Source organism: Corvus kubaryi, unplaced genomic scaffold (genome assembly GCF_017639235.1).
Source record: "Corvus kubaryi isolate FWS band 111438036 unplaced genomic scaffold, C.kubaryi_AGA036_p1.0 37394, whole genome shotgun sequence".
In the NCBI taxonomy this organism is placed as follows: domain Eukaryota; kingdom Metazoa; phylum Chordata; class Aves; order Passeriformes; family Corvidae; genus Corvus; species Corvus kubaryi.
The window spans coordinates 1,129,805-1,140,765 of record NW_024581133.1 but is presented as its reverse complement, the minus strand read 5'-3'; the positions used below and the strand labels follow the sequence as shown (position 1 = coordinate 1,140,765).

At 43.7% G+C, this 10,961-nt stretch overlaps 1 protein-coding gene across 1 annotated transcript; it reads left to right on the top strand.

Moving 5' to 3' along the window:
- The first annotated feature begins 322 nt into the window (after positions 1 to 322).
- Positions 323 to 10,684, top strand: LEO1 (LEO1 homolog, Paf1/RNA polymerase II complex component). Its single transcript, XM_042039393.1, has 12 exons — positions 323 to 408; positions 1,174 to 1,899; positions 2,141 to 2,245; positions 2,770 to 2,864; positions 3,555 to 3,700; positions 5,092 to 5,176; positions 5,506 to 5,600; positions 5,866 to 6,000; positions 6,683 to 6,818; positions 7,120 to 7,306; positions 7,575 to 7,672; positions 10,400 to 10,684. The coding sequence occupies exons 1-12, from the start codon at positions 351 to 353 to the stop codon at positions 10,502 to 10,504; spliced, it is 1,971 nt and encodes a 656-aa protein (XP_041895327.1). The 5' UTR covers positions 323 to 350; the 3' UTR covers positions 10,505 to 10,684.
- Positions 10,685 to 10,961: the final 277 nt, after the last annotated feature.

The following is a 10,961-nucleotide window of genomic DNA, read 5'->3' as shown; positions in this document are numbered from 1 at the left end:
GGGGCGGCTTTCCCTCAGCACAGGGGGCGGCTTTCCCTCAGCACCGGAGCGGCTTTCCCTCAGCACAAGGGCAGCTTTCCCTCAGCACCGGGGCGGCAGAGCGCGGGAGCAGCGCCAGCGGAGGGCGGCAGCCACGCCGGGAGGGTGCGGAGGTGCCGCCGGGAACCCGGGGCTCTGGCCCCGGTCTCGGTCCCGGTCTCGGTCCCGCTCCCGCCGGGGCCAGGTCCCGTCAGGGCCGCGGCCCCTTTAAGAGGCGGTGCCCCCTCTCAGCGCGGCCCCGCCGCGCGCGTCACGCTAGCGGCGCTCCGTGTGACGTCACTGCGCGGCGCCGGCGGGGCCGCGCTGCCGCCATGGCCGATATGGCGGATCTGTTCGGGAGCGACGCGGACTCGGAGCCCGAGCACAAAGGTCTGCGCGGCTTCTCTCTCCCTCTCCTCTCCCGCGGTGTCCCCACCACGGACCGCGCCGCCCGCCCCGCCCCGCCTCTGCCGCGGTCCCCGGGCGCGGGCGGCAGGGAGGGAGGGAGCGGGACGGGCGGCGCGGAGCCGCGGTCCCGGGGGTCGGTGCCTGCAGGGGAGGTTGTTCGGCTGCAGCCGAGTTCTGGAAACGGTGGAACACGTTCTGGTTTAAGTCGTTGGCGTTTTCAAAATTCTTTTCTGCGTTCCCGTAAATCAGTTTTCGAGGCAGGTGCTCTTTTATTTTCCGGTTGGAAGCCGCATTCACCAGCCTCGGCACTGAGGAGTAGCTCCATTGTCATAAACCTCCCTGGGTAGATGGCTTGGATTAAATACGGAGTGACAGTTTTCGATTTGATCTTACAAGCCACGTCTATATAGTTACTTGTTTAAGCCCTCGCTATTTCAATTGTTATCTTCGTTTGGGTTATTCCTTATTCTTTCTACAGTTTTAGAATCTTAGACCGCATCTTGTAGTTTGAAACTTTATGTAGCATCCATCATTTCTCATTGTGCCTCTCTTTGGCTGTGCCGTTATTAGCAGATATTTTATTTTACTGTTCTCGGTGACTTTTGTTGGTCTTGCTTACAGTTCTCTGTAGGTTTTCCCTGGGGGTTGGGTTGTGTTTCCGGGATTTTGTTAAAGCAATGCACATCATGTCATGTGCATCCCTGTAGGGGCGTCCTGACTCTTGAAAGGGCGGTGTTTGTTTTGCAGATTCCGATTCTGGATCTGATTCAGATTCCGAGCAGGAAAACGCGGGCTCTGGGAGCAATGCTTCTGGCAGCGACAGTGACCAGGACGACGACAGGGAGGCAATCAAACCCAGTAACAAGGAGTTATTTGGGGACGACAGCGAGGATGAGGGGGCATCCCATCGCTCGGGGAGCGACAACCACTCTGAGCGATCCTACAATCGCTCGGAGGCTTCGGGGCACTCCGAGCACGAGGACAACGAGCAGTCGGATGGGGAGCAGCACAGCGCTTCCGAGGCTGCTCACGACGACGACGAGGACGACCGCGAGCACGGCTCAGATGAAGGCAGCCATCACTCAGAGGGAGATGGCTCTGAGAAGGCGCACTCAGAGGACGAGAAGTGGGGCAAGGAGGACAAAAGTGATCAGTCAGACGATGAGGAGAGGCAGCAGAACTCTGACGATGAGGAGAGACAGCAGAACTCTGACGATGAGGAGAAGGTGCAGAACTCGGATGAAGATGAAAGGCCACAGGTGTCTGATGATGAGGAAAGACTCCAGAACTCGGATGAAGAGAAAATGCAGAACTCTGATGATGAGGAAAGGCCACAGGCCTCAGATGAGGAGAAGATGCAGAACTCTGATGATGATGAAAGGGCCCAGCGGTCTGATGAGGAGAAGATTCAGAACTCTGATGATGAGGAAAGGGCCCAGCACTCCGATGAGGAGGAGCAAGAGCACAAATCTGGTAGGATTCAATACAGAAATAATGATCTGGTGCTGGTTTGGTCTCTCTTTATTGTTTTATTTACATTGGCCTGAAAAGATTGAAATTTCAATGTAAAGGCATTAATTACCTATCTTTTAACTATAGTCATCTTTGTAATTTTTTTTTATGCAGCACTTTTAGAGCTTATTAATACAGAGGAATTTTAAAATTTGTGGACCAAAATTTTTAATTTGCTGAGAATAATTATGCTCCTTATTAGAGTCTGCAAGGGGCAGCGACAGTGAGGACGAAGTTCTGCGAATGAAACGAAAGAAACCAATTGCATCAGATTCAGAAGCGGAGAGTGACACAGAAGGGCAGAAAGGTAAATGGTGGGGGGGTTTGTGGGGTTTTGGTTCCTTTAATCCTCTTCTTAGTGTGCCATTCATCAGCTACAGGGCTTGGTAGAATGGGTAGAGTTTGCTGTACGGTGCCATGGAAATAACAGAACAGCCATCAGGAGTTCTGTGTGGGAGGCACATGCTCTGTTCCTGCTGATCCTCTCCAGTTGGCTCTGTCAGGTTTTCTCTCCTGCAAATGTTCTCCCATGCCTTTTTACTGAAAGATGTTAAAAAAGGGCTCCTTTAATCAGAGCAGTCCAGGGAACCTGCACTGTGTTTTGTGATGGTTTAGCTGGCTGAGAAAGAGGTGTTTGTTTTCTGAGAAGTAAACCCTCCAAAATGTGCAATGAAGTTTCTGTACTTCTATTCAGTTACTTGAATAAGGATTATCTTACACTCTTCTGTTGCCATTTCTCAACTTGATTTCCTTATTTGATAAATAAATCTTGCGTTAGGGCCATGTGTGCATATATATGTGTGGTTTAAAATTGTAATTTTTCTGCTAAAGAGCATGCAGATGTCATGGATCTGTTCGGAGGTGCCGATGACATTTCCTCAGGGAGCGATGGAGAAGACAAGCCACCAACCCCAGGACAGCCCATTGTAAGTGGACCTGACTTCTGAGATAATTAACACTCTATTCCACTCTGAAATGCAGAACAATTGAGTTGGGTAATGTTTTAGTGAGAAAAAAGAGTAGTGGCATTAAATAGCATTACAGATAATTTTACCCCAGCTGAAAGAATTATGAAAGTTTTGTACATAACAATGTCAGATGGACTCATTTATCTGCCTTCCCCCATCCCTGCTCCGCTTTTTGTACTTGGAAGAAATATGAAGAATAGTTTATAATTAGTTTAGAATAATTGCTATCAATAAAATACAAAGCCATAGCTGTCTTTGGTACCTTATTGCAGCTGTTTGAGAAATATTTTCATTTTGATGATAGTTTTTCATCTTTTGTTGATAATAGATAAAAATACCTTCTTTAATCTTGTAGAAGGTGTCCCCCACAGAGTCTCCAGTGCTCAGCTGAAAACTCTGTTGGCTCCTTTGCTGTTCTTTACTGTCTTTGGTCTCTTGAGTTTGCACAGAGTTTAAAATCACTTTGAGTGGCACATGAAAATGCTGAATTGAATTGCATTTAATGAAAATGTCTGAATTCTTCTATCCAAATCTTCCTGATCTCTCTGTGCCTGTGGGTGACTTTTCTTTAAGCAAAATGTAATTGTTAGAGCAGCAGTAGCCAGATAGACTCTTTTCACCTGCACTCCTATTCTTTGTTTTCATTAGGATGAGAATGGACTGAGTCAAGAACAGCAGGAAGAAGAGCCTATTCCAGAGACCAGAATAGAGGTAGAAATACCAAAAGTAAACACAGACTTGGGTAATGATTTGTATTTTGTGAAGCTGCCCAACTTCCTCAGTGTGGAGCCCAGGTAATTGCATGTTAAATACAGGATTGATAGGGTATTTTAGTGTTTCCCTGTGTTGCTTTTGTTTAGTAATGCAGTTAAATGTGTTTGGCCTACTTAAAGTTGTTGACATTAAGATGCATATTTTTGGTTGTGATTAGTCAATAGTAATGGCTGTTGTTTTCTAATCAGATAATTTTATTATGAAGTTGTGTTTCAGCTTGATTTAATAACTTATTTTCTGTAAAAACCAGGCAAAAGTGCAATTTAATTGAAAGCACATGCTATCAGTTGAATTTTAAGCGTAAGTTCAGGCTCTCAGATATGTGAAGGGCAAATGCACAGGACCTTTGTGCACTTCCCAGTGATTAAAACCAGCATTTTGAATTTCAGAATAAGGCCAGTTTTATTTGTGTGTGTTGCATGTACTATTTAACTATGCAGAGGCTGGTTATTTCTTTTCCTATTCACCTAACCCAAACTGAAGTCATTTACTGGAATGCATAAGGAGCAGCAAAATAAATTATTGGAGTTGTTTGTGATGTTAGGTCCTTCAGCACTTGCAGCACAGTGCTGTTAAATCTGAATGTTTTGCTAAACAACTTTCTTGCTCTGATGCCAAGGTCACTCCAGCTGGCAGCACAGCCTTGTCTGTGTCACACCTCAGCTCAGTCGTTCTCCCTGGCTTGGGGCTCCAGGCTGTTTCAGGGGAGAACTGTTCAAAATCTGGGTAGTGGCTGCTACCAGAGAGAAGTGCTGATGATGTTTGGGGTCAGACAGGACTGAAAATAGAATTGTACAGTAGCAGAGTCTGTTCATCCCTTTCCCCTTGCAGCAGCCTGGGAGCTATTAGGAAGGAGGTTAGGGAAAGGGCTCCCCCCACTCCCATCACACTCATCAGATTTTTGAAGGAAGAGGAAAAACCATCTCATCTTCCTTTCTCTTTGGTTGGTTTTGAGATTGAAATATAAACAAACAAACAAAAAAACCCAACAAAGATTGTGCTCTTAGAAGATCCCCAATTCACCTAATTTATAAGAGATCTCTTTCGTTTTATTTCCTCTGTACGATCTTGTATATTTTCTGTTCCACTCTTAACCCTGACCTCATCATGCTGATACTAAGGAAACAGTATTTTCTGAGGCAGACTTGCTTTCTTCAGCTGGAACCATTCAGAGGGTGTGAATGTTACCCTGTAATTGATGGTAGAGAGGACACTTGGGTCGGGCCCCGGGGTGGGAATTAGTGCAGTGAATTTCCTGGCTGCAGAAGGGGCTGTCCCACACTGCAGTGCCTGCTGTTGTGGGCAGGGAATAATTTAAACCTCTCGAGCACCTGTTAACTTGCACAACTCTGGAATAATCTGGATTAATTTTCTTGGAAGAATAAAGAATTTATTGTAAAATTTGTTGCAGACCTTTTGATCCCCAGTATTATGAAGATGAATTTGAAGATGAGGAGATGCTTGATGAAGAGGGTAGAACTAGGTTAAAACTCAAGGTATAATGCTAATTTTCCTTCTGTCTTTTACACTCACCTAGGCACTTTTCTTCAAAGTCTATTTCAGGTCTTTTGGAATGGTGTTTTGAGTTTTCAGATTATGAAAGTGTGGGCACTGAGGAACGTTGATCCATTTTAGCAATAATTTTTTAAAAGCTTGACAGCTGCATTTCACCAATAAAAGCAGTAGTGTTCACCTTTATTTCTTTGCATCATGCCACAAGTTACCAAGCCTTTCTAACTGCAATTTTCAACCTATATAGAGTATATTTTACCACAGCATTCCTTACTGTGAGCTAGAAAAGCTGTTTTGTTTCTTTTCCCCACAGGTAGAAAACACAATACGATGGCGGATGCGACGAGATGAGGAGGGGAACGAGATCAGAGAAAGTAATGCCCGGATAGTTAAATGGTCAGATGGAAGGTCAGTGTGGACTCTCTGCTATTGAAGTAGTGCAGTTGTTCTTGCAGTGACATGCAAAACTGGAAGGTCAGCAAACTTTGACATCACAGTACAGATTATTTTAGTCTCAGTGCTTTGAAAGGTTTATGCTCTGCTTAGTTTGGATCGAAATATAATTACTGGCTAGATATAAAAAGGAAACGAAGGCTTTCTTCATTTAGAAATGAGGTAAAAAAATAGACTGCAGTGGCTTTATCAAGTAACTGATGTGGGAATCTCTTTTAAGCATGTCCCTCCACTTGGGGAATGAGGTCTTTGACGTGTACAAGGCGCCGCTACAAGGAGATCACAACCATTTGTTCATCAGACAAGGGACAGGTCTGCAAGGACAGGCCGTGTTCAAGACCAAGTTAACCTTCAGGTAAACCTCCTGTTCTGTATCAAATGTTGATACTATTTGTGCAATTAGGTGTTGGAACTAGTGTATAAAGATTAGGTACAGCAGTCTGTAAAGCATCAGAGCTTCCCTGGTTAGTAAGAATGTGCTGTTTTCCAAACTCAGTTTTTCAGTAAGATTTGTGCTACGTTAGGGGTCTGAGTTGAGAAGGTTAATGTGCCATTTCCTGCGTTATGTAGGCTACAAATAGGTTTCTTGTGTATATGTTTTAATTCACATTTTTACAGGCAAGTCCTCATTTGAATCAGAAAAAATATCACTATTCCCTGAAATTAATCTTTTGTCTGATGCACAGTTGCTGTCAAGATGGTAACTGCTTCTTGAGATACTGATGTGAACTGTGAGGACAGATGTTTAGGTTGATACGGGTCAAAGGTTGTAGGATTGTAGAATCATTAAGGTTGAAAAACCCTCAGAGATCTTTGAGGCCAACTGTTAAAGGCTGGACTGGTGGTTTTAGTGACAGAAGACTTGATGTCTCCAGTAGCTGTTACACTGCACATAAATACTTTGTAGAAAGGGCTGATGCTTTTACTTTTGTGCAGATGAAGTCTCTGAAATCTCAAGTATGCTGCCCCTACCATTGTCTTTTGAAAATGGAGATGTTCCTTAAAGAAGTTCTTAACCCCTAGCAATTTTTTACCAGGCCACACTCTACAGACAGTGCCACCCACAGGAAGATGACTCTGTCTCTGGCAGACAGATGTTCAAAGACCCAGAAAATTCGTATTTTGCCAATGGCAGGCCGTGATCCAGAGTCTCAGCGCACAGAAATGATTAAGGTACTGTGGCATGGAACTCTCTGATCTGCTGGTTTAATCTAAGATATCACAACTGTAACATAGCTGGACATTTTTGAACATTCTATGATTTATGAAAAACAGTAATGTTTTGGAGTTTTAAGCGAGACTTACAAGCCACGGGTGTGGTTTGCTTAACCTGGCAGATGACAAAACAAGGAGAATATTTGCAGCCTTTACACTGCTGTGAACTTATCCCAAAAGCTGCCGTGGAATACGAGGTGCCCTTGAGATGCCTTGGGGTGCTTTTATCCCTCAGCATATTGCTCGTGTCTTTGGACAGAAAGAAGAGGAGAGGCTGAGGGCCTCCATCCGCAGGGAGTCGCAGCAGCGCCGCATGCGCGAGAAGCAGCACCAGCGGGGGCTGAGCGCCAGCTACCTGGAGCCCGACCGCTACGACGAGGAGGATGAGGGGGACGATGCCATCAGTCTGGCAGCTATCAAAAATAGATACAAAGGTGGCATCAGAGGTAACCTCAACAGCATGTCATTGAGGCCTGTGTGATTCAGATAGGGTCATTTCACAGGAGGGTCCTGGGGGGGTAGGATTTTGGCAGCTCATTTGATGCATGAATAGACATTAATTCAGTTTGTGTAAGTTTATTTTGTTTACTCTGGACTTAGATTCTGCAAACATTTTGTGGCACTGGATGTAAGACATTTTTAATATCCTCACTTCCTTGCCAGTTTCAGATAAACATGAATATTTGTCTCTTTATTTTTTTCTGGAATGTGCAGAGGAACGTGCTAGAATCTACTCTTCTGACAGTGATGAAGGCTCAGATGAAGATAAAACCCAAAGACTACTTAAGGCAAAGAAACTTAATAGTGATGAGGTAAGAAAAGGACTTTGTTCTTAAGCTGCTAATTTTTAATGAGGAACATTTCCTTCACTAAATCTAGTGTTTAAACCTGGGACTTCTGTGGTTTCATTTATGCCGTGGTGAGTGTGTTATTTGACTTGGCGTGCTTTCCGTGGTAATTAATCACCAATTTCTTATGCACTGCATTAGTTCACAGACCTTAGTGTTTCCCAATGGAGGACACTGTTGTTATTGCTGATTTAAAGATGGAAAAATTTATGCAGAGTTATGTAAAATGACTTTACCAAAATTATGCAAGGGATAAGAAGACTTAATATTGGAATGCTAATGCAGTGTTACCTAAGTTACATGGTCGTCTCCTGTTTTTATGGAAACAGTGGAAGCATTTTCACATAGTATTTCTGCTCTTTTTAAATAGAAGAGTTATAAAAGTGAGTTAAAAAGACTTGCTGTCCATTGCTAAACATACATTTTCCATCACCCTAGTATCATCTGAAACATTGGTCCCTGATCAAATTAACTGTTAGCTACAGCACTGGTGCTGTTTCCTCATCTAAAATGGTGTTTTATTGGTTTGAAATTTATGACTGCTGGGTATTATTAAATGAGTCTTTGTGAATATTGCATTTGTGGTTTAGTTCAAGTCATGTCACTGTTGGTACAGCACTGCAGTGTTACACAAGGAGTAAGCTGCTCTCACTTTTCATTTCTATGCTGTGTTTCCTGCAAAGTCCCTGGGAGGCCTCACTCCCCAGCCCCTTGGGTGTTTTCTGTGTGCTCAGTGCAGGTTCTTGGTGCTCTTACAGAGTCAGCTGAGTTATTTGCACTAACAGGCGTTGTAATGTGAAGTGGAAGTAAAAATTAGTTTTGTCTTCTGAAGACATAGATTGTGGCTTTATATTATACATTAGGAAAATTTAATATTTCAGAAAATGTAACAGCCACAGTGAGTCAGGTAGACAAAACTGTAATTTTGTGAGCCCTGTGTTTGTTAGTAGAAACAGAATTGTTTATTTTTAAGCCCCTATTAGGTGTGTTAGCTCATGATACAGCAATGTGAGGACTTGGCAGTTCCCTTCTCTCAGCAGAAAAGGTCTAATCAGCAGCATTTCTCTGCTGCTTGAGGAGCAGCAGCCTCCATTTTAAACGGAGTGACTGGGAGGCAGTGCTCTCCTCTCAGGGCCATGGAGTGGTGCTGCAGTGTCACAGAAAACCCCAGTGGGGCTCCAGTTCTTGTGCTCAGTCCCCACAGGGGGGTGTGGTGTTCAGTGCATGCCCACATATGTGGGACTCTGGCTTCTTGTACACTCACTGGCTTTTACCTGCTGTCAGTCAACAGCACAGCACAAATCTGTGTCCTGGTAGCAGTTTGTTACCATCACTGGCAATGTCAGTCTGTTATTAGTACACTTCATCACCACGCAGCAAGTAGTTCCACTGTTGCTGCAGTTAATGGGGATATTCTGCTGAACAGGAAAGTGACTCACTGAACAATAGCCCAGCTAGATTACAAGAGAATGTTTGTTCTGAGGAAGAAGCTATCACTGAGTGCTAATTTCTGTTTTCCATGCTTAAAATTCCTTCCTAACTGAAATTCTCCCAGTACTTACTGAATACATTAATATAGAAACAAATGCTTTTGGATAAATAATTATTATTCAGAGTTCTGAAACTCCAAAGTTCTGGAACCCAATCTTTCCTCCTTAAAATCCAAGCAAGTTGGTTTAAAAAAAACCCAAAAAAAACCCACCCAAACCCACATTCCAAAACCAACAAGTGGAAAAAGGGATGAGGTTTCTTGGACCTGAGAGTATTTTAAAAGATACTCTTCTTTTTCAACAATAGTTGAGTTACTGCTTGTTCCTCATGTCATAGTTGATGAGTTTTGCATTAACAACTCGTGATCTAAAATGCTCTTTGGAAGGATGATTCAAACTGAACTGGTGGAAATGTACATGGAGCAAAAATCAACCTGCTGACTCCATATTCATGAACTAAAGACTGAACATCCACCCTATAAAAGTCATTATGGTGTTGCTTGTAAGCAGGTAATTAACTCAGTGATTTGTGTTCCTTTGACAAGATCTTTGAAGCCTCATAAACTATAAAATGTTACATTTCTTGGACTGTAAACTGGTGCTGATTCTGAGTGCCAATGGTTTCTCCTAAGTCTTTTTCTTTATGCCAGAGAGTGGTTAGTTTAGTTTTGTTTTTCTAATGAACAAAATACCCACTCCCTGAATTTCTTCTTTGCTTCAGGAGCTCTGATTCAGGGCATGCAGGTATAAAGAGTCTGAAAACTTAGCAGAGCTGCAGTGGCTGCCTGAAGGGAATGTGCCTGCATGCTGGAGAATTCACTGCAAATTCCAGGAGTTATCCATGCTCATGAGACTGGGTGAGAGTGCCCCTGCACACGCTGCAGATGCAGATAACACAGACTCTGAGCATGCCATGCTCAGGCAGAGCAGATGTGGGTGCAGGGCCAGCGAGGTGATGCATGGACCCCCCTGGTCTGGGGTGTGACACTGGCAGCAGTGACTGAACCACTGCAGCCACTCTGAGGTTAAGGACTGGCACAGGAGCAGTCCAGCTTCACAGCAGCACAGAATGGAAAAACTAGAACCAGTAATTTTGCTTTTCTTGCAAGAACGGCTTTGAGGTCTTTTTGTTGTTGTTCTGTGTTTTTCCTGTTTTAGCTTGAAGTATGGGGGTTTATTTCTGTCCTTTTTTTGCCTTTAGGAAGGTGAACCTTCTGGAAAGAGAAAAGCAGATGATGATGACAAAGCAAGTAAGAAGCCTAAGAAGTACGTGATCAGTGATGAAGAGGAAGAAGATGATGATTAATATTAAGGAAGCGCAGCAGTTGGGTCTTTCTGTTGTTGTTTTTTCTATATATATGTTTATATATATTGTACAGTTCTGTTAGAGCACAGATGTAAGTAACCATAAGGGGCTTATTTTGATAAAGGAAAATTCCTAAGTCTGCGTTTCTGATGTGAATAAAGTTTTTTTGACTTCCTTTGACTCCAAGAGTTTTGTCTCGTTGCAGCGAATGTTGCACCAGGGATCATCACAATGCTGATTTTTACCTTGCACAGTGTATTTCAGTTTTGAGAACTGCAGTAACTGGTTACCAAGTGAATTGGTCAGTAACTTTTACTGAGTCCATATGGGGAAGCCATGCTAATCCCTGTGGAATGCTCAAACGAGAAGTTTGCCTGACAAGGGTATGGTGGCAGAGCTTGCTGTCCGTGTGGGGGGGCTGGAGGAAAATGTAGTGGTACAGTACAACTCTGCTTTT